General features: G+C 42.7%; 2 protein-coding genes across 2 annotated transcripts in view; one reads left to right on the top strand and one right to left on the bottom strand.

Annotated features, from left to right (window-relative positions):
* IGFBP7 (insulin like growth factor binding protein 7) overlaps positions 1-19,249 on the top strand; it is a 69,540-nt gene extending 50,291 nt beyond the window's left edge. The window contains exons 2-5 of the mRNA XM_041725589.1: positions 8,503-8,612; positions 16,536-16,652; positions 17,535-17,661; positions 18,987-19,249. Of these exons, the coding sequence (XP_041581523.1) occupies positions 8,503-8,612; positions 16,536-16,652; positions 17,535-17,661; positions 18,987-19,006 (374 nt within the window). The 3' untranslated portion in view covers positions 19,007-19,249. The remainder of the gene's footprint in view (positions 1-8,502; positions 8,613-16,535; positions 16,653-17,534; positions 17,662-18,986) is intronic.
* POLR2B (RNA polymerase II subunit B) overlaps positions 19,167-22,742 on the bottom strand; it is a 47,459-nt gene continuing 43,883 nt past the window's right edge. Inside the window, exons 24-25 of the mRNA XM_041725585.1 lie at positions 19,891-20,086; positions 19,167-19,417 (exon numbers count right to left, since the gene is read on the bottom strand). Coding sequence (XP_041581519.1) covers positions 19,328-19,417; positions 19,891-20,086 — 286 coding nt within the window. The 3' untranslated portion in view covers positions 19,167-19,327. The remainder of the gene's footprint in view (positions 19,418-19,890; positions 20,087-22,742) is intronic.

Here is a 22,742-nt window from a genome sequence, read left to right as displayed (position 1 = left end):
ATTCGGGGACACACTCAACTATAAAGCCCCAGCTCCCCCCCCCCCCCCCACACACACACACCCCAGATCTCTGCTCCTCCTCTTCTGTGCAACGTGCTCTCCCAGAGCCGGCCTGGCGTGCTCGCCCTTCTGCTGGCAGGCAGGCATTTTCCTGCCTCCACACCTCTGCTCAGGCAAGTCCCTGAAGATGGAAACATCCTTAACAGAAGTCCTATTTCTGAACTTCAGGGCCTACTCAGATGCCATCTCCCTTCCCTGGCCATCCCAAGTCCAAGTGGTGTGTGGTTTCCATTGGGGAAAAAACAATTTTCATCAGCTCCAGTCATAAGGAATTTGCTTTGAAACAGAAGCAAGAACTGTTTACCTCATGCTGCAGGTTCCAGGCCAATTGCTGTATCTTGTTTGATCTTTCTAATAATCTAATGATTTGGATATTGTCTCATTTCAAGATGAACAGACTGAGAGAAGTTAAATAATTTGGGCACTGTCACACTACTTGGAAGTGATAGAACAGGATTCCTGATTCCAGGGTCCATGCTCCAAACTCACGAGATAGTCTCTTAACTCCCCAGAATTCTGTTTGTAGTTTAAACTGTTAAGCATCCCCCATCCTATCCCACTAGATTGTATATGGAGGAGAGGAAGCAATTCTTACACACTTTTGCATCCGGCAGTGTTTGACAGGGCCCCATCATTAAAAACTGTTATGTCTTCATTCACACTAAAGTGTAAATGACTAACAGTAGCTACCATAACCAGATGACTTTGCCTTAAACTAAATGAAATTAAACCCAGCCTCTGTTGCTTGAGATTTAGTACTTTTTCCTCCTGCCTTTGCTGTCATCCGCTGACACCCTTGAGACTGTGTGCTAGAGTCCCATATCCAGGTTAGCTGCTACCTCACCCCACCTCTGGAAGTTCCCAAAATGACTTGCCTTGGCAGATAGCTCTGCTCTTTAATTAGCCATGGAGCTACTGCTTCCCCTTATTTAATATCAGGAAGTTTTTGCATGTTTCATCCCCTTCCCCGTCTTGGCCATAGTGCCTTCCTACTATTCTTTTCCTAGTTTGTACTTTTGTTTAGTGTTTTTCCCTTCGATGTGTTATCAGAATGCAATCTGGGGATTTTTGCCAAGGTGTCTGAACTCTTTATCTCCATATGTGGTATCACAGTTCTTTCTTAAGCCCTCCTTTTTTGGTATGAATACACATGTGCTGTATGAACTATTCCAAGATTTGGCATCTCTGAGAGTCCAGATGAGTGTGGTTTGCAGACCCACCATAATGTAGAGAAGACTGTATATATCACTGTCTTAGCCATGTTGATAAATACTCAGCGGGAGCTGTAATGTCCATTGTATAACCCAACATGGTGCAGAAACCCTGTTTTTCACGTGAGGATGATTGATGATCTTTTACCCCCAGCAGACCTACCCTCCTTGTTGGGATTTCTTAACTACTATATACAAATTAATTTGCATCCCCTGATCATATACAAACAGGCTAGTGAGTGGGCAGTAGCCATGATTCATTGCTTACGGCAAGAGAAAGTCAAGTGGAGGATTAAAGAAAATTGTGATAAATTACCTGCCAGCTGGTAAATAAGCAGTGGTTCTAGCATCACTTTGGTTATGTGTCTTGGCAGTGTGTGCACTGGTGCATTTTGAAGACTGTGGCTAACTACTCAGTCCCATGTGGCTAATCACATTCTGTTCTGAATTTACTGCTGCCCTTTACCCACTGCATGTAATCTGGGCTGTCCCTCCTTCCAGTGAATGCAAAGAACATCTGATTCCAGAGTTTCTGGCTCAGTTCTGACTCCATCGGGTCACTGGTATCTTCAATTAGCTCTGCTGGGGAAAGCATTAGAGAACAATGATGTGCTAAGCCATATGGCACTAAGTGAACACAATAGAATTTCCCAGATGAAATAAGTGGGAATCTTAGCTATACAGAAGTGCCAGAGGAGGTGACACTTCAGTCCTAGAGCTTCAAATAAAGGATGGGGCATAGATAATAGATGAGAGGAAGGACATCCCAGGTGGGCCAGCGCATCATCATAAGTAAAGCTTCAAAGCAGTAATGAGCATGTAATGGTGGGTGAGCCCAGGAATGAGTTTGGGTAGAAGTAAGAAGAGCGAATTTTTAGTGTGAGAACGAAAGAGATGATAAGGGAAATGAAAACAATGAAGAAAAAAAAAATATATATATATGCATATATGTGTGATTAAATATCAATAAAATAGGACAAAAATTGACTATTGGGGAAAATTTGGCTTTTGACTGTTTTCCAGTGGCTGTATTCAGCTTCAGAAGACCTCTCCTAACATCTTCTATGCAGCTCTTTCAGACTAAAAACTTGGCTCACTAGGTAACATTTGATACTTTAATAAGCACTATCTTATTCATTGCAGAGAGAACAAACTTTGTTATGAGTCACATATGTTGCATTTAGGTAGGGGAGGAGGTCACTGGACTGCTGTGGGCCGTGAGAGCTCCAGAGGCAGGCAGCACAACTGCAAAACTTCATGGATGTCAAAGATGCCATTTGACTTGTAGTCCTGTGCTCTCAAGGACACATTCACTTCTAAGCCCAAAGAGAAGATTCTCAGGCCCGTCCTGGTTTCTTCTGTAACGATGGGTTAGTGACTTTTCCAGGGTCTCTTGGCCAGAAGCAGCAGACGAGGATCCAGAGCCAGGTGTCCTGTCCCCAAGAGTGTTTTATTTTTGTGTTTTTTTAATGGTGACATGGTGAGGCCATCTCAGGTCATGTCAGGGGAGTGTTTTGTGCTCTGTAGGAGACTAGGAAATTGTTCACATATTTCTTATACATGATCTTCATGCGTTTTATAGGATAACAAATCTTAACCCTGTTCTACTACAAGTTCATGTAAATTAGTTTGCATGAAATGTTGGTCAACTTAAAAATTCTGCTTCAGGATCTTCTGGTATTTGTGTGTTTTGTGAGAACTGCTCTCCTTAGCCTCTTCAGAATCAAATTGAAATATTCTGGGCACCTGGGTGGCTCAGGAGGTTGGGCATCTGCCTTTGGCTCAGGGCGTGGTCCCGGGGTTCCAGGATCGAGTCCCGTGTCAGCTCCCTGTGAGGAGCCTGTTTCTCTCTCTGCCTGTGTCTCTGCTTCTTTCTCTCTCTCATGAATAAATAGATAAAATCTTTTTTAAAAAGTTGAAATATTCCAAATTTAAATCCATCCATCTTGTCTACGTTTTTCATGATTTCTTGGAACATAGCTCTTTCTAGGTTGTGATTGAATATTCCTAAAATTAATTGGTCACGTGTCTAAAACTTAATTAAAAGGAGCCGAGGAGAAGGAGGTACATCTAGATGGAAATTCTGCGGGAGATTTCTAACTCCTCCAAGGTACTTTTAAGGTGACGTTGATTCAATAAAGTTAATTTTCGTTTTCTTCCAAACTTAGGACTTTCTTCTTCCTTGCTGCAACTTCATTTAGGATCTGGCTGTCTTGCTTCTCCTCCACCTTCTGCCTCCCTCCTTCTTCCTCCTTCCCTCCAAAGAATGATTAAAGAGAAGAGACCATGTAAGGTCACAAGGCAAGAGTTACTAAAAAGGAGGGGGGCAAGAAAATTAAGAGATTGGATGAGAATGGAGTTATGAGATGTAAGAAAGGAAAAAGAGTGGCTCAGTGGTTGAGCCTCTGCCTTTGGCTCAGGTCATGATCCTGGGGTCCTGGGATCAAATCCCCCATAGGGAGCCTGCTTCTCCCTCTGTCTCTGCCTTTCTCTCTGTGTGTCTCTCATGAATAAATAAATAAAATCTTTAAATAAAAAAAGAAAGGAAAATGAAGGAGCCTGATTTGGGGAAGCATTGGGGTAGACTCCTTGTGCCAGCCGCCAGGCAGCACTGTGGGCAGCTTGGTTGCTACGTGGAGTTGCCCAGGGTGGGGATGGGGAGGAGACAGGTGGTGGGCCGTCAGTTATCCTCCATCCGCACAGGATGTTTGCTAGACAGATGTTTGAGCAGCCTCAAGTGCTTACTGGAACAAAGGCCAGGATAAATAAATAACTGAATCTATCCTGGTGTCTGTCCTTATATATTTAAATATATAAATTGCTTGCTTTATATGGAATCTCCACTTTAAATGGAATCCAAACATCGAACGTGATTTAGACAGTAATGTCGGTCCCGTTGGCCCAACCTCAAGAACCAGATTCTGAGCTTTCTGCCTGAAACCAAGATCAGAGTGAACCAAAACTTCCTTTACCCTTAAAGAAACAAATTCTGGATCTGCTTTGGACTTCTTCGGAACAAGGCAGAGTGGAAGGAGAAGCTATTTGGCCAAGAGTCATTTTGCTGAGCTCTCTCCTGAGGTCGAACAGACTCTTCAGGAATTGAACTGTGGGATAGACTCACAATTCCAGATGATGGTGGTGAATGCTTATCCGTGGAGCATGTGGGATGATGGTGATTCAGGTTGGGGGAGAGGAGTACAGTGTTTTTGGATCTGCCACCGTATTAGCCCAAAATGTTTTCACTATCCCTTCACGTCCAGACAAAACCTGTCCACTTGGTGTCCCTGTGGGTCACCATTAAGTCCCTTTATTACTCTTTCTCACTGTGTATCCTCACTCGTCTTTCTGTACTGCTGCTGTGTCCTGCCCTCATCAAAGTTTGTCCGCTCCCCCTTCTTACCTGAGGGAATTTCCTGACCGGTGAGTGGCAAAGTACCAGGCAAGAGTTTAGTAAGTAGGTGACCCAGTAGGTATCAGCACTGAACAGCATAAACAGGAAGAATCTGAAACCGTGGATCCTTCCAACGCAGGAAATCAGATTGAAGCCAGCCTGCCCCCACCTACTCCAGGAGGTTGGTTGATCTCTTGAATATTAGTCTAATCATTCATTGATCTGAGCTGCTTTGCAAGAGACTGCATATCCACATCTAAATCTAAAGGTCATTCCGGGGATCCCTGGGTGGCGCAGCGGTTTGGCGCCTGCCTTTGGCCCAGGGCGCGATCCTGGAGACCCGGGATCGAATCCCACGTCGGGCTCCCGGTGCATGGAGCCTGCTTCTCCCTCTGCCTGTGTCTCTGCCTCTCTCTCTATCTCTCTGTGACTATCATAAATAAATAAAAATTAAAAAAAAAATAAATAAATAAAGGTCATTCCGTAGGTCAGCAACTATCAAGAGTAGATATTGCGTATTCAAGTTTTCCTTGGGTTCTTGAATCTGACATTTGTTCAGGGACATATGAAATAGCCAAGGGTTTTTGTAAATGCTGTTCTGGCAAATGGGTCCTAACGGCCACTCTGTGCCTCCACTCCATCAACTCAACTGGATTCAGAGGGTAATATAGAATTTATGGTATGGAATCTTGTAGAATTCTTGGGAAAGCCTGGTAGCAGAATTGTAGAGATCATTTATGTTCTTAGAATGGTCCAAATAGTGGCTCAGCCCATTCACCCCTGGTTTAATATGTACTTCAAGGGTTGGGAGAGAGAAAGAGGAACCCACAGCTTGATTTGTCCTAATTTTGAACTTCCTAGCGATGGCTCTCATTCAAAGTATTCCTGGCTTCAGATGTTTTGAAAGAATTCTTGCTCTTCCTGAAATGTAATGCTTCTTGGAATAAGGAGAGGATTGGGGAGGGGTGGGTGTAATAGATCTTCTCTCTATTCGGTGCTATACTTTTAATACATTTCTAAATTACACCATAGTCATTATTAGCGCAAGGACAGGCACATAGACCAATGGAACAAAAGAATCCAGAAGTAGACTCCCACACATATGGTCAGTGGATTTACCATTATGATTCTGCAGGAAAAGGATGGCCTTTTCAACAAATGATGCCAAATCAATTGATGACCTGGGCTGGAAGGGGTGTGGTGAACTTTGACCTCGACGGTGGAGCATGCACAAAGATCAGTTCAAGAGGGCCACAAACCTAAATGGGAAAGGAGAAACCATAAAGTTTATAGAAGAAAACAGGAAATCTTTATGACCTTGGGGTAGGCCAAACATTTCTTTAAACAGGGCACCTCCAAAGCACTAATCATAAAAGAAATGTGTGATAAATAGGACTGTGTGAAAACTGAGAATATCTTAGCTTTAAAAGTGTGCCCCGGGAAGAATTCATAGCACGTCTTCAAGGCCTGTAACAGAAAATCAGGCTGGGCTTGTTCCCTGCGCCCCTGACAGAGGGGGGCCTCGGCTGCCCCTCCTGACTCTAGGGAGGTGGATGGACGCAGGTTCAAATAAGTGGTTGGTTCTAAGGCTCAGGCACTGAGACCTCACAGCAAAAAACCATCTTACGTTCCTTGTGTGGTTTTACTACATGAGAGGCAGCTTTGTTCCCGAGCCCCTGCACCCCTGAACACTAGGGTATTCTTCTCCGAACAATCTCTTGAGATCCCCTGAGCTTTGAGGTCATCCTGACGAGTCTGTGTGGGAAGGAGGACAGAGCCACATGGAGGCCCTCAGAGAGGTGAGGGAAAGTAGTTCACATTCCAGCCAGATCCGGTTCGCTGGCAGCTCAGCCCCTGGGTCCCAGGACCCTGGAGGAAGGCTGGGGTGGGGTCAGGCCCGGCCCAGGCCTTTGCGGGGTCCCAGGTTGCTTCAGTCAGACTAGGAAGCACCGGAGACAGAGCCAGAAAGACACACAAACACAGCCTGGCCTTGCTCACCGCATCTCCACATCTGCAACTGAAAAGCCAAGACCCCTGGCCAAGATAGACGTTTCCTCCTCAGACCTATGGTTTAGAGGGAAGGAAGCACGAAATATATTTAGAGCTTTCAGAACTTTGATTGTTTTGCACATTCTTACAAAGGGGAAAAAATAAAAATACCCCGAGGGATTAGAAAAAAAAATCAGCAACTAATACTTTAGATGAGTGGGAAAAAATCTTATATGCTGGAGTTATTTCCTTTCTATTTCAAAAAATTACTAGTGTGCTGGAAATAGCCTGTTGCAAAAGGGGAGATTTTGTGTCCTTTGAATGCTGATTATGCCAGAAAATTTTCCAGGCCTAAAGGGGAAGTTGTCCCTTTCCCAGGACACTGACGCAAGATGACCCTTACAGTTAGACATTTTATTTGGCAGAAGACTCGAGGCAGTGGAGAGCTGAAATTCAGAGGGAATGATTAACTCATTCGTTCAAGAAACGGCATTGAGCATTGAGGATGGGCCAGGTTTGGTTCTGGAGCGGTGGGCCGTCCTACCAGGAAGAGGGGGCGTGGGGGGCGGGGAGGTAGGCTCCAGCTCGACCTCCCTCCCTCTTCTGGGGACTGTCCCTAATCTCCCCGAAGGCCCCTGTGCTTGAGACCTGCCATTCAGAATTAGCAGAAGTGAAATATTAAATACAACCCACTAAGAAGCAGGTGTGTGGGCCTCTTCTACAGCAGATGCTGGGGAGCTGCACCCCCCACCCCCCCACACCCAAGAAGCAGTGAGCATAGCCCTCTCAGTACCTATTGGTTTCAGAAGTGTTACAGTTCAGAGCTGGACCAGCAGGTGGGTTTACCTGCACCAGCTCCAGGTAACGTGTAGAGGAAGGTCGTGTGGAGCCCTGCGGCTTTCCTGTGACATCTTTAGGCATTGGTAGGCTGATGAGAGAAGGTATCAGCACTTCTTCCTTAAGGGGCCAATTTGTAAATTGGCTGTTTCAGGCCATACAGCCCCAGGCCACAATTGCCAGACTCAAGGCATGACTGTGTTCCAGTAAAAAACTTAATTTTATGGACACTGAAATGTGACTTACAATTTTTGCATCATGAAATACACACACACACACACACACACACACACACACACATCAACCATTTAAAAACACAAAGACTGGGGCGCCTGGGTGGCTCAGATGATTAAGCACCGACTCTTGATCTCGGCTCAGGTCTTGATCTCAGGGTTGTGAGTTTGAGCCCTGTTTTCTTAAAACAAGGAAAAAAAAAAATCCTGGTAAACAAGAAGGAAATAAAGCTCAACAGTTTGGAACTAAATTTTATTATATTAATTGGGACATCCCAGATAATGCAAAACAGCTGGTGCATTTAAACCATTAAACATGGGCAGCCCGGGTGGCTCAGCGGTTTAGCGCCGCCTTCGGCCCAGGGCGTGATCCTGGAGTCCCGGGATCAAGTCCCACGTCGGGCTCCCTGCATGGAGCCTGCTTCTCCCTCTGCCTGTGTCTCTGCCTCTCTTTGTGTGTGTCTCTCATGAATGAATAAATAAAATCTTTTAAAAAAATAATAAACCATTGAACATGAATCAAGGGAGTGGAAAATTTTGTCAACAGTGAATTTTTCTTCCTAATGATTTCTGTTTAGATGTGTGCATTTCCAAAGCAGAGCTTCAAAATCATGCTGGTGGCAGGGGGATGCCAGGCTCTGGTCTTTGAGAAATACTTTAGGTAATGCACAGAGGGCACAGCCTCCTAAACAGAGTCAAGTATTTACTTCCTAGAATGCTGACTAACGTGAGAAAAAGACGGTTTAAAAAGATGTGTTTGGCTTTGTGTTCTCTCTTGTAGGTCCTTCCATTGTGACACCCCCCAAGGACATCTGGAATGTCACCGGTGCCCAGGTGTACTTGAGCTGTGAGGTCATCGGAATCCCAACCCCTGTCCTCATCTGGAACAAGGTCAGTGGCCCAGATTAGGAAGGCCTCCGAGGCTGCCGAGCTCCCCTCTCACCGTGCAGGGACAGCAGGAACCCAGACCTGTAGCCTCTCCTATTCCCTGCCGCTCCTCAGAGGTGAAGCCTTGTGGTGACCTTCCAGACACTTCCCCTGGATCCACAGACCGATTTTACTGACCTCCAGAGTGGTCTCTGCTCTGCTTTTGTTATCAGGGCCTGAGGCTGGAGTCTTAGGAACTGGAAAACTATAATGCTGAACACCCAAACCCAGCCTGTGAGTGTGTGCGCGTGTGAGTGTGAGCATGTGGGTGTCCTCACCAGAGATGGTACAGCATAGCAGCATCATGGTTAAAGACGTGAGTAACCAGGTCACGAGAGTTCTAAGGCCCCCCTGCCCCCAGGTTTCTTCCCCTGAGCACTATTAACATTTTGAAGCAGGGATCCCTGGGGGGGCTCAGCGGTTTAACGCCTGCCTTTGGCCCAGGGTGTGATGCTGGAGTCCCAGGATCGAGTCCCACGTCGGGCTCCCTGCATGGAGCCTGCTTCCCCCTCTGCCTGGGTCTCTGCCTCTCCCTGTGTGTGTGTGTCTCTCATGAATAAATAAATAAAATCTTAAAAATATATATATTTTGAAGCAGATAATTCTTTGATGTGGGGGCTGCGCTGTGCATTGTTAAGATGCTTAGCGTCATCCCTGGCCTCCATCGGCTGGACGCTGGTAGCACTTGCCCCCTCCAGCTGGCGACAGTCAAAAGTGTGTCAGGACGTTGCCAAATGTCTCCTGGGGAAAAAGAATCGCCTAAAGTAAGAAGCAGTGCTCTAAACCTCCGTCTCCTCCTCTGTATGATGAAGGTGCCATATAGTTTTTGTAGAGTCCATAAAGGAACGCAGGTAAAATCACTTGGCTTGTTATCAGACAGAGTTAACGCTGTTGGTGTCAGCTACTGTTCCTGGAAATATTTCTCCTCAAGTGGTATCATCTTGTGTAATTGTCATCACATTTGAAGGATAACGTATTCCCAGCATGTCTGTAGAAGGGAAAACACTCATTTCCCAGATCAAGTAGTACTTCACGGTTATACTCTTATGATTTTACATTATTTCCCTTTTTGTGCATTTTCAAGGTTTTATTTATTTATTAAAGATTGTATTTATTTATTCATGAGAGACAGAGAGAGGCAGAGACCCAGGCAGAGGGAGAAGCAGGCTCCATGCAGGGAGCCTGTTGTGGGGACTCGATTCCAGGACCCTGGGATCACGACCTGAGCCAAAGGCAGACACTCAACCACTGAGCCACCCAGGCACCCCCTTTTTTCCTGCATGTTGACTGGGTGAAGCCTCCCAACAATGCAATGGAGTAAATACCATCAAACTTGTGCTAACAACAAGGAAATAGAGTTTGAGGAGAAAGGCGTAACCAGGTACCCCTTTCTGGGCTGGTTCACTTCTCCAGCGAGCTCTGAGATGGTCTCTCGATTATTTTGTTTGCGGGTATCTGACCAGAGGATCCACTTCTGGAATTCCGGGGGGATCTTGGCTCCCATGGTCAGAATCTTGATGTGGCAGGTTGTAAGAACCTCCCTTCAAACTACCCTGAGCAAGAAAAAGGGAGAGTGGGGAGTGGCGACTCCTGCCTCTGGGGCGCCTAGATCCAGGTGCGCAGTGTGCTCAGGACTCGGGTCTGGACTTTGATCTCCGCCTGTGGGTCTCATTTTTTCCTTCTACTTCAAAAAGCCCCACATGGTCTGCAGCATTGTCATTGGCAGCTCCGGACGCACATTGTGATCAGCCCTTGAAGACTCCAGAGGAAAGAAAGGGCTTCCCCTGTCCCTGCTGCATTGTCCCCTAGAAGGACGCTGACTTGGATGGAGCCACCTGCCACCCTCTGGCCTCCCCCCTCTGGCCAGCGGGCTGCATCATCCTCATGGGGCCATCTGGTGGGAGTGAGGTCAGGGGGATTCCAAAAAATGGGGGTAGGGGGGCAGAGACACCACCAGCAGTGTTGCGACCAACCTTTACAGCTGTCACTTCTGTTAAAGAGGGCAGTGAAGGGGATCCCTGGTGGCTCAGCGGTTTAGCGCCTGACATTGGCCCAGGGTGCGATCCTCTGGGGTCCTGGGATTGAGGCCCGAGGCCCGCATTGGGCTCCCTGCGTGGGGCCTGCTTCTCCCTCTATCTGTGCCTCTCATGAATGAATGAATGAATGAATGAATGAATGAATAAATAAATAAATAAATAAATAAATAAATAAAATCTTAAAAAAAAAGGACAGTGAAATTTCACAGTAAATTTTGCATATTTCAAAAATGCAAATTTCTTTTTTTTTTTTAAGATTTTATTTGTTTATGATAGACATAGAGAGAGAGAGGCAGAGACACAGGCAGAGGGAGAAGCAGGCTCCATGCAGGGAGCCCGATGTGGGACTCGATCCCAGGACTCCAGGATCACGCCCTGGGCCAAAGGCAGGCGCTAAACCGCTGAGCCACCCGGGGATCCCAAAAACGCAAATTTCCAACGCAAAATGTATTTGTCACTACAGGCCATGTCACCGACCTAAATAATTAAACAAGCCATTTGTTTTCTCCCCACTTTCCCTGTAACCAAACTGTTAAGAATACAAACCAGAAAAAGGTCACGTTCAAATTCAATTTAAACCCAGAATTGCTTTCGGTTTATAAAGGGATGTTAGAGTCTCAAGTGTCAAGCTTGAAGTTCAAGAAGGCAGCTTGTCTTCCTTGCTCAAGAACTAACTCCCAGTGGGCAGCCCGGGGGCTCAGCAGTTTAGCGCCACCTTCGGCCCCGGGCCTGATTCTGGAGTCCCAGGATCGAGTCCCACGTCGGGCTCTCTGTATGGAGCCTGCTTTTCCCTCTGCCTGTGTCTCTGCCTCTCTCTCTGTGTCTCTCATGAATAAATAAATAAAATCTTAAAAAAAAAAAAAAAAAACTCCCAGCAGCCGCAGAGCGTGCGGAACGAGCCTTCTCCCTCAGACACTGAAGGCTACGGTGGCGCCTCTTGTGGTCTGTACGTTGTGGCCTGTAGTTACTGTGTGATGTTGACGAGGCCCATACTTCTCCAGCAAACCCCCAGCCTAGAAAAATTCCAGGAGCAGTATTTTGAGATAGAGAAATGAACTGAAATAGCCATATTTTAGGCTGAGAGAGCCTTAACCCAGGCAGGTCAGAGATGCTTATGGAGAAGATAAAACACCTAGAATTCCTTCCAAATGCTTGTAGTTTCTGAGACTGAAACTCTTTGTTCTTTTCCTGCCTGAACATTTCTGCAGATTTGGGATTTCATGACCCCCAAGAATAGTTCTTTAATTAAAAATAGTGATGGGGAAAAAAAATAGTGATGGGGCACCTGGGTGGTGCCCAGTTGGTTAAGCATCTGCCTTTGGCTCAGGTCATGATCTCAGGGTGCTGGGATCGAGCCCCGTGTCAGGCTCCCTGTGCAGTGGGGAGTCTGCTTCTCCCTCTACTTCTGTGCTCTCGCTTGCTCTCAAATAAATAGTTTAAAAATTTTTAAATAAATTTTTAAAAGTTATGATAGTAATATTAGGAGAGACTCTTCAAAGACATAAAAAAAAAAAAAAAGAGTTCAAAATCTCCCACCGTCTTCCACTCCCTGAAATAACCAAGTGAACTGCCCTGGTTTTTCTTTCTAGACCCTTATTTGTGTCCAGACACCGGCACATATTCCCATATTCCCAGTATGTGGCAGGCATAGGGAGGAGCATGTTACTGTGATATTGGCTTTTCTCAATTAATTTCTTGGGCATCCCTCCAGGTCTGCTTCTCGGTAACTACATGATATTCCTAGTATGAGTGTACCATGATTATTAAACAATTCCTGTATTGTTTCTGTTGTTTCTAATTTTTGACCACCTTAAATAATATGAGTATATACATATCCTATATGCAAGTGCTTTTATTTTTTTCCCCTAGAAGATGGACTCCCCCCCCCCCCACAAAAGATCCATGACTAGGTAGGTCAGAAGATTTGTTTTAATGCTAGTTTTAATAGACATTGTCAGATTACTTTCTAAATAGATTGTAGCGGTTCACACCCTCCCCAGTAGTGTAGGGGTGCCATTTCCCTGCATCCTCACCAGCACTGAATATTGCCCAACTTTTTAATTTTTGTTAATGATGGCTAAAAATATCCTTTTGTTATTGCTTTAATTTCTTTGACTACGTTGAGGATACATTTTATCACATTGTAAATTTTCTTTTGGGTTCAGCAGTCTTTTATTTTAAATTTTTTAAGATTTTCTTTATTTGAGAGAGAGCACACGAGTGTGGGGGTGCAGGAGGACAAGCAGACCCTTCTCCCTTGTGCAGGGAGCCCAAGCTGGGCTCAATCCTAAGACCCTGAGATCATGAGCTGAGCTGAAGTCAGATGCGTAAGCGAATGAGCCACCCAAGGGCCCCTAATTTTATTTTAATTCCAGTATAGTTAACATAGTGTTATATTAGTTTCGAGTGTGCGATATAGTGATTTTTATCAATTCCATACATCACCCGGTGCTCCTCACAAGCGCACTCCTTAAGCCCCCTCACCTATTTCATCTGTTCCCCCCTCCACCTCCCCTCTGGCAACCAGCAGTTTGTTCTCTAGAGGTAGGGGTCTGTCTGTAAGGGCACCTGGGTGGCTCAGTGGGTTAAGCATCCAACGCTTGATTGCAGCTCAGGTTTTGATCTCAAGGTCATGAGTTCAAGCCATGTATTGGATTCCATGCCCAGCATGGAGCCTACTTTAAAAAAAAAAAAGTCTATTTCTTGATTTTTTTTTTCCCTTTGCTTCTTTGGTTTCTTAAATTCCACATACAAGTGAAATCATTTAGTATTTGTCTTTCTCTGACTGACTTCACTTAGCATAATACCCTCCAGCTCCATCCATGTCATTGTAAATGACAAGATTTCACTTTTTATGACTGAATAATATTCCATTGTGTGTATGTGTGTGTATATATATGTATATATACATTTCAGTGGACACTTGAGTTGCTTCTATAATTTGGCTATTGTAAATAATGCTGCTATAAACATAGGGACGCATGTATCCCCTTGAGTTAGTGTTTCTGTATCTTTGGGGTAAATAATAGTGCAATTCCTGGATCGAGCCCCGTGAAAGGGTAGTTCTATTTTTAACTTTTTGATTAGCCTCCATACTGCTTTCTTTCCACGGTGGCTGCACCAGTCTGCATTCCTGCCAGCAGTGCATGAGGGTTCCATTTTCTCCACATCCGTGCCAACACCTGTTTCTTGTGTTGTTGATTTTAGCCATTCTGACAGGTATGAGGTGATATCTCATTGTAGTTTTGATTGGTATTTCCCTGATGGTGAGTGATGTTGAGCATTTTTCATGTGTCTGTTGGCCATCTACATTTCATTTTTATAGCAATGTCTGTCTTATTTTTAATTGGATTGTTTTGGGGGGGTTGAGTTGTATAAGTTCTTTATATATTTTGAAAAGAGTATTTTTCATATTGTGTGTTATGTGAATTGTGTTCAAATATTCTTTACCCATTTCTCTTTTGGGTTGTTTCTAATTACTAGTCTGTGGCTTTTTGTACAGGAGATATTTATTGACCCTTTCTCGCGTATTACAAATATCTTTCCTAGACAATTATTTTGTTTTTAGTGGGTTACAGTGGCCGGGGATATGCAAGTTTCAACAGACATGCATTTATTTCATCATAAACCTCTTCTGAAACTTCATCAAAAAGGCACAGCAAGTATGTTCTATACTGCATAAAAATCCTCTAATTGTTCCCTGAAATTCAGTGAACCCTTGAAATGTATTAACCTGTAAGAATCAGACTAACTCATCCTGCTTTGTAACCACGGGCACTTTTCATTAATTGCTTATTTGCAATAGCAGGATTCAGGAAGATGTTGTTGCAGCTAAAATACAAGCAGACTGAAATGACTTCCTGGGTCTCCCTCTGATTCTCCTAGTTGACCCCTTATGGTGAGCAGTGACTGCTAGGCAGTTTTTTTTTTTGCCTAAATTTCTAAGGTTCAAACTCTGAAGTACGTCCAGCCCATTGCACATCTGTCAAATTGTCTTAGAAACCACTTTTCTCAGCCAGCATCCTTTTTTTCTTTTTTTTTCAAACTATAAAACACATTGATTGGCAAACTCCCCTCACATGAGGGAGCAAAGGAAATGTGCCATATAAAAATGTACCATGTAATAATTCTTGACATTTCTACATGATTTCTATGTGGTGAGTAGCTTTTTACAATGTATTAGAATATGAGTTCTGTTACATACAAAGATTTGCTTTCCAATCCCAACTTGAGAGCAGTTTCTCTGCACACAGTAGACCAGGTCTACTGGCGCAGAATGCTCCTAGGAGTGACGTAACCTGAGGACCAGCAGTTGCTGAGATTATTTTCCATGGAGTAGAGTTTTTCTGCTCTGGTCACACACAGCTCTAGAAGAATTCTGAAATTCACTAAAGACCAGAGATACGTTACTTTGGCCATTGAATCAATACACCATTGTTATAACCGTTTTCAAATATTTCAAAATCTGCACTAGCATGAACTATTTTTGCCAGCTACTTGGTAAACGGGAGGAAAAAAGATGCCTACGGAGTTTATCTGTTTTGTCTTGATAGCTCTTCCATGTGAAAAACACTAACCTGGCTTTCTCCAATGGTCACAATAGGGGGAAACCCTGGGGGTGGGGGGCGCTAAGCAAGCAAGCAAGATCCAGGCGTTCCAAATCAATAATGCTAGATATTTTTGTATAAAGTAGAGGAGTTGGCCTAGGTCCCTCATGGTTTTCAGAGCCCTAGCCCTGGTGTCACGCCACAGAAAATGAGTAGACTTGAAGTTGAGACAAGCTTACTGACTAGTAGGAGTGGGACACACAGGGAGATGCAACACTAATGTAGAGTGTCCATACAGTATGTCACCTGGTTTTTTGACTCAGAATCTGCTCAATAATAAAATGAAAACTACTTGTGAGATTGCAAGTCCTTTTTTCTAATTAGAAGTTACTTATCAGTTAAACATCAACCTATCTCTTACAGGTGGCCTGAGATGGAATAAACAAAACATTGTTTCCTGTATCGCTTTTTTCTAAAGCCCATCCTTATCACAAGCCTTAAAATATTTGTACCGACTCAACAATTACACTTTTAGAAATTTATACTAAATGTGTATGTACATAAGGGTTACAAGTACATTTTATTTTTCCATATACTTTTGCGTATTTTCCAGTTTATAATATGAACACAGGTCATGAAGGGGAAATTAGGACAGAGTTCACTATTACCCTCAAACCAAGGAGATGGAATGTCTTAACCTATCCCTATTTCCATCATGACGCATAGGGGTGGGCAGCAAGCAGCTTTGGTCATAAGAGAACAGTGCCAGCAGTGTGGATTTGACAGGCATTTTTTTGCTCTCCGTTCTTTAGTAAATCATTAGAATGAACTCTTAGCCCTCCGAACAAAAAGAATGGTACTGGTTTTGGACTCAACCTGCTGTTTTCTATTACTGAAGTGGTTGCAGAGCATGGCCTCCTACTCAAGGTTGCAAGAATCAAATCTAGCACTTGGTGACAGTTTGTCAAACACGGCATGGCAAGCAAGAAAAAGCTCAGCAAAAAACAGAATTTATGAGGGCATGAGTGAATGATGGTAGTCAGTGGCAGCAAAGTATGATGGTGTGCCTTCCCCAAGCATGCAGAAAAATAATTAGTTTAAAATATATAAACTTAGAGGGAAACTGACAGGAAAAAATAAAAAATCTATAGTTAAGTATTCAGGAAAGAGTAACAGGGAAATTGCTGGGTTTAATCCAGTTAGAAAGTCTGACGCATACCCCACACAATTCTAAAAATGTGGCTGCTTCCAAGTTGATTTTTCAGTACAAGAAAACTTAAGACTATTTGATTTTGTTTTTGCAGGTAAAAAGGGGTAACTATGGAGTTCAAAGGACAGAACTCTTGCCTGGTGACCGGGACAACCTGGCTATTCAGACCCGGGGTGGCCCAGAAAAGCATGAAGTCACTGGTTGGGTGCTGGTGAGTACCAAGAGCTGCCAAGGATTTCATTCCTAGGATTAGACACAGCAAGCCTGGCAAAAGTGCCAGATGTCCTGCCAGGCTGCAAGTGTTTGCCCTCCCACACCACACACTTTGGAACAAGCCTACCAGGAAACTGCTAACTCCTCTTTCAGAGGGAACTTAAAGAGCTGAGATTGGTTCAACGTTTTGGAAACAACCAACAAATAAATGAGAATATTTTCTTTTAAGAATTCAAAGCAGGGGGATCCCTGGGTGGCGCAGCGGTTTGGCACCTGCCTTTGGCCCAGGGCGCGATCCTGGAGACCCGGGATCGAATCCCACGTCGGGCTCCCGGTGCATGGAGCCTGCTTCTCCCTCTGCCTGTGTCTCTGCCTCTCTCTCTCTCTCTGTGACTATCATAAATAAATAAAAAATTAAAAAAAAAAAAAAAAAAAGAATTCGAAGCAGGGGTGCCTGGCTGGCACAGTCAGTAGAGCATGTGACTCTTGATCTGAGTTGTGAGCTCAGTCAAGCCCCATGCTGAGCCTGGAAGCTTACTTTAAAAAAAGAGAAATTCAAAGCAAAATCCTCACGGGGAACTAAGTGGCTCAACCATTATTTTAATCAATTCTTAATGGTTATTTTTATTTGACCTCTGATGCTCCTAAATTGTACTTATATCCACTATCAGTCTTCCTCAAGCTGGTACGGCACATGTCCGCAGTTCTTCACCTATACATTGTGGTCAGCTGCCTCACTCTTCCAGCACAGTATCTGCACTGTTTCTGGCAGTACCTCTGCTAGGAATCCCCTATTCAGCCTAAGAAATAATGACCTAACTGGAGCCACTGGGGAGAGAGGACTGCCATAGAGGAGCTAACGATCCTTTTTCTTTCATAGGTATCTCCTCTCAGTAAGGAAGATGCTGGAGAATACGAGTGCCATGCATCCAATTCCCAAGGACAGGCGTCAGCATCAGCAAAAATCACAGTGGTTGATGCCTTACATGAAATACCAGTGAAAAAAGGTAGGTAATGAATCTCACAACCATTTAAGGATTAGTGCTTTGTCTCATAGAGAAACAGAACCACGGATGAAATTTAGACGTAGCTCTTACTGAAGTTGTTAGCCACAAAGACAAGCCATCAACATGTGGAGCACATGGCTCTACGAGAACATCTGCACAGTTGATGGAACGCTACTGTTAAGACTTAGATGCTTTCATCTTATCTCACATGTAAAAGCCAAAACTCAGGATCCCTGGGTGGCGCAGGGGATCCCTGGGTGGCGCAGCGGTTTGGCGCCTACCTTTGGCCCAGGGCGCGATCCTGGAGACCTGGGATCGAATCCCACGTCGGGCTCCCAGTGCATGGAGCCTGCTTCTCCCTCTGCCTATGTCTCTGCCTCTCTATCTCTCTCTCTATCATAAATAAATAAAAAAATTAAAAAAAAAAAGTCAAAACTCAAAACTTCAATGGAATGGCTTATATTTCCCACAACTTTCTATCCACATGGCAGTCTTCCTTGGTGTTGCAACCATTACATTAAATTTCCACTTTAAAGTAAATGATTGTGAGCAATTCTGGTCCTTCACTTTGAGCTTTTATAAGAGAAAGCCAGAAGGGACAGTATACTGGCAAGTACCCAACTCTACTCTGCCTCGCCATCAAAAAGCTGCCTCTCAAGCACCTATCCTGGCAGCATCAGAGCACTGCTACTTTACATTTATATACTGGTCTTAGACTGATGTCCAAACTGGCTTCTCTTAAACCAAAAATAACAAAATTTATTATCAGCATCTGTCAAAACATCCCGCTGCACAGATCGCTCGGGAGGAGGAAGTATCAAGTAAATATGTGCTTGGTCAGACTCTCCTTGGCCAAGATGTGGACAGCCAGGTGATGAAACAGCAGTAGCTGACAGTCATGTTTCCGTCTCAGCTCTGCCACTAATTATCCTCCACTTGGAATTCTGAGAGAAAGCTTGATGACAGAGGACAGTTCCTTCGTGTCTCTGGATCTCAACTTGCTTGTGAAATGAACTCTACCACTTCTATAATTAGGTCCATCTCTCATTCGTAGACCAGAACAACAAAATCACATAGGTCAAATTCCAAAGAGTGTTTCACCCTATCATGTGTTGTTTTAGAGATTTTAATGTATTCATTTTTTTTAAACTTTTATTTATTTATGATAGTCACAGAGAGATCACACCCTGAGCTGGAGGCAGCCACTGAGCCGCCCAGGTGTCCCCCTATCGTTTGTACAGTTACTCACATATCCTTTATCCCCACATTTTAACATTTCCTTTATTATTATTCTTTAATTTTCATCTTTTTCTTTTTTTAAACAGGTGAAGGTGCTGACCTATAAACTGCAGAATGTATTAATCTGCAACACTAAAAGTAGTCCTGGTAACTACAGCCTCTGTTCTTGCCTAATAACCAGTTTCTTTTCATCCAGTCCACTAACGCTTAGTTATATATTCACTGGTTTTACATAAAGGAAATCCAAAATAAAGATAACACATCAAGACTATCTACAAAAATTTATTGTCTATTTACAGAAGAAAAGCATGCATGTAATTAAAATCAATAAAATGCTTTCTCTCACAAAGCAGTACACTGTGTTTTTTTTTTTTAACATACTGAAGAAACAAAAATATTTACAAGTATCTTGAGGTTTTTAAAAGAACTAAACACTCATCATTCGAGGTGCAATACTCATAGACATAAGTTCCTGAAACAACAGCTTGCACGCATAAGGCATTCGCACCAAAGAAATCTGGAGGGAGAAGAAAAAGGTAATTAGCAAAACTGTATTTGAAATGACCCCACTCTCCTACCCCAGAAAAAGGTATGAGGTCTTGGTACTGTAGGTGATAAATAAGGGCTGATAACATTCATCCCTTATTTGCTACATAGGCTTGTGGTGGTTCTTTCTCCTGAGAGGCTTTGGTATTTCAGTCTTCTAGCCAGACATAATTTATATTCACCTTTTTTTAACACCTTAATTTAAAATGTTTAAAATTCCTTGTACACATCCTTATTTCCAAAAGATGAGACATTACCCCACTACAACTGGTTTTTAGAAAAATCAAATTATCTTTTTCCTCATTTAAAACTAAGAATCTTATACAGGTGTTAATCAAAATTGTGAAAATGCCAATCGGTTCCACCACACTGAACCTGCCTGCATAATTAAGCCAACATAGTTATATCCTAAACAAGTATCAACTGCCAATAAGGTCTACACACCTGGGTTTTATTGCGGCAGCCTCGGCATTCATATGTATGGGTCCTCGTGTTAGCAATCGCCATTATGCCACAAAGATTGCAGACATGAACCTGATATGGATCTGATGCCTCAAACAATCTTTCCCTTAAAAACTGGGCTGCTCCGTGGGCAATCTGACAATCTCGTTCCATTTCTCCAAAACGTAGACCACCATCACTGTTAACAAAGAACAGATTCTCCATGAATGAGTCTCCCAGGCAATCAAGCCTACACTGATAAATGTACACTGGTAAAAGTAATGGAAAGAACAGGTGAATAATCACGGGTTTCCCCAGTATGGAAGTGAAATGAAATGCATTATTCAAAGGGCCAAAAAGTGGATGGTTACAGCTTCCATTTAATAGTCTCAATACATAAAATTCGTAAAACCAATGATTTCTTAATGATTTTACCAAAAACCAAATCATCAACTTTGGAGAATGATAAACCAAGAAAGAATCAAGCATTTATCTTGCCTAAATGAACTACGTCACAAGGTTAACCAGTTGAGGAAACAAAGTTTCTCTCTATACAGAAGTATAAACAGGGACATCAAGTAACGATCATTAATGGCTGCTGAAACTGTAAGACACAACCAGATCCTGGAAATATACAATACTGCCTATGACATTACTGCAAAAGAGCTCAATTCTTCATTTCATCAAAGCTCAAGATCTAATTAGCTATTTACAAGAAAAATAGGAATATATAGCCCCAGAATGCAACCGGCAAAATCCAGAGTGTGAGAAACCCTCCAGGGCTAACAATCCAGTTTCTTCAACACATAAACACTGCAAGGGAAAGGAAAGGTAGAAGGCAACCTACAGATTTAAAAAACAAAAGCAACTCCAACTGCAAAGCATAGATGTATCTATATCCTAACTGAAAACAAACCTCCTTAAAAATTATCCAATCAGGAAAATTTGAACGTTGGATACTTAGTAATATCAAGGTACAGCTCACCCTGAACAAAGTGTAAGGGGCTTTGATTCCTAACCCCCTCCTGCAGTCAAAAATATGTGTAAACATCTGATCCCCCAAAAATCCTAATAGCCTACTGCTGACTGGAAGCCTTACCAATACTAGTTAACACATACTGCACATATGTATTCTATACTATATTCTTTTTTTTTCTATACTATATTCTTAAAGCTAGAGGAAAAAAGTGTTAAGAATTGTAAGAGAAAATACATTTACAGTACCATATCAAAAAAATGTGCACAAGTACACCACAGTTAAAACCTGTATTACTCAAGAGTCAACTATAGTGTGATGAGGTGTTTTGGTGGGCTTTTTGTAATGTTCTAATACTTTAAAGAAGTTTTCTGAGTGTAATCTGTGGACCCAGTAAGGGTGGAAACTATTTTCGTAATATAACACATTTTTACTTCTTTCACTGTATTGACATGTGCACTGAGATGGTTGCAAAATAAACTATAGGACACAAAACAAGGCAGTGGAACCAAACTTACTAGCAGTCATATTCTCCACTGTGAAGGGAAGAGGGAAAAGCCAGTTTCACTTAAGAATGTCATTAATAATAAAAGCCTGGGTGGCTCAGTCCGTTAAGCATCTGGCTCTTGATCTTGGGATCAAGAGTTCAAGCCCTGTGTTGGGTTCTGCCCTGGATGTGGAGCCTACTTAAACCACATCAAAAGCATCAAAAAGAATGTCATTAATAAAACCGTAAAAATAGTTTTATTAAACCCTTATTCTTGAGTACACGTTTTTCTTAATATTCTATGACAAAACAGTTCTAAAGCACTTCTGTTCTATACTAAGGATGCTTGTCTTAAAGAAAAACACTTGCATGATTCTGAAATAATTTCCTTTTCTCATGAAGTATCTTGAAAAAATCGCTGACACCAATTTTGTTAATTCACCAACACGAAAAACACCAACTATGTGAATCTGAATTCAGACCTGGGTATTAGACAGACTTTTTTTTTTTTTTTTAAATGAACACAGTAATCCTTTCACTTTGAGGAAAACTTCTAAGTATTTGTTGAAAATGATTAAAATTTGAGCTTTCAATCAAAAATTAAAAATTTTAGAAAACCTCTATTTAACACTGGCCTTGAGAGCTTCTCAATAAAAAATTTCTGATAACATTGGTGAAGACACTACAAATGTGAACTTTTTTTTAAATAAATGAAACGCATCAACATGAACCAGTTTTTTCCAAATAGCCCCAGTTATAATGCTACAAAATTATACATGTGTAAAAGATACATTCAAAGTGCAAGACAGGCCAGAATTTTAATACAATATGGTTTCAGCTTCTACATCACAGCTAACCTTTAAGAAACTACAACTTGTTATTTTGGCATAGCATCAAAAAGAATATCCACAGTCATCTAAAAAGGTTATTAAAATATTTCTCCCTTTTCCAACTATATATCTATATGAGGTAGAATTTTCCTCATATACTTAAATATAAAAAATACTGCAATGGATTGAATGCAGAAGCAGACACAAGAATCCTGCTCTCTTCTAGTAAACCAGCTCATTAAAAAGATTTGCAGGGGTACCTGGATGGCTCAAGTCTAGGTTAAGCATCTGCTTATGGCTCAGGTCATGAGGCCCAGGTCAAGGTCCTGGGATCAAGTCCCAAATGTCAAGCTCCAGGCTCAGCAGGGAACCTGCCTTTTAAGGACATTAAGGAAGGCATGTGATATGATGAGCACTGGGTGTTATAAGCAACTGATGAATTACTGAACTCTACATCTGAAACTAATGTAATAGATATAGGCTAACTGAATTTAAATAAATACATTTTTTAAAGATTTGCAAAAAGGTAAACCAATGTCACTCCTCACTAAGTTTACTTAGA

The sequence above is a fragment of the Vulpes lagopus genome, chromosome 12, assembly GCF_018345385.1.
Source record: "Vulpes lagopus strain Blue_001 chromosome 12, ASM1834538v1, whole genome shotgun sequence".
Lineage (NCBI taxonomy): Eukaryota > Metazoa > Chordata > Mammalia > Carnivora > Canidae > Vulpes > Vulpes lagopus.
The sequence above is the reverse complement of the archived record's forward strand: the minus strand, read 5'-3'. Positions and strand labels throughout refer to the sequence as shown.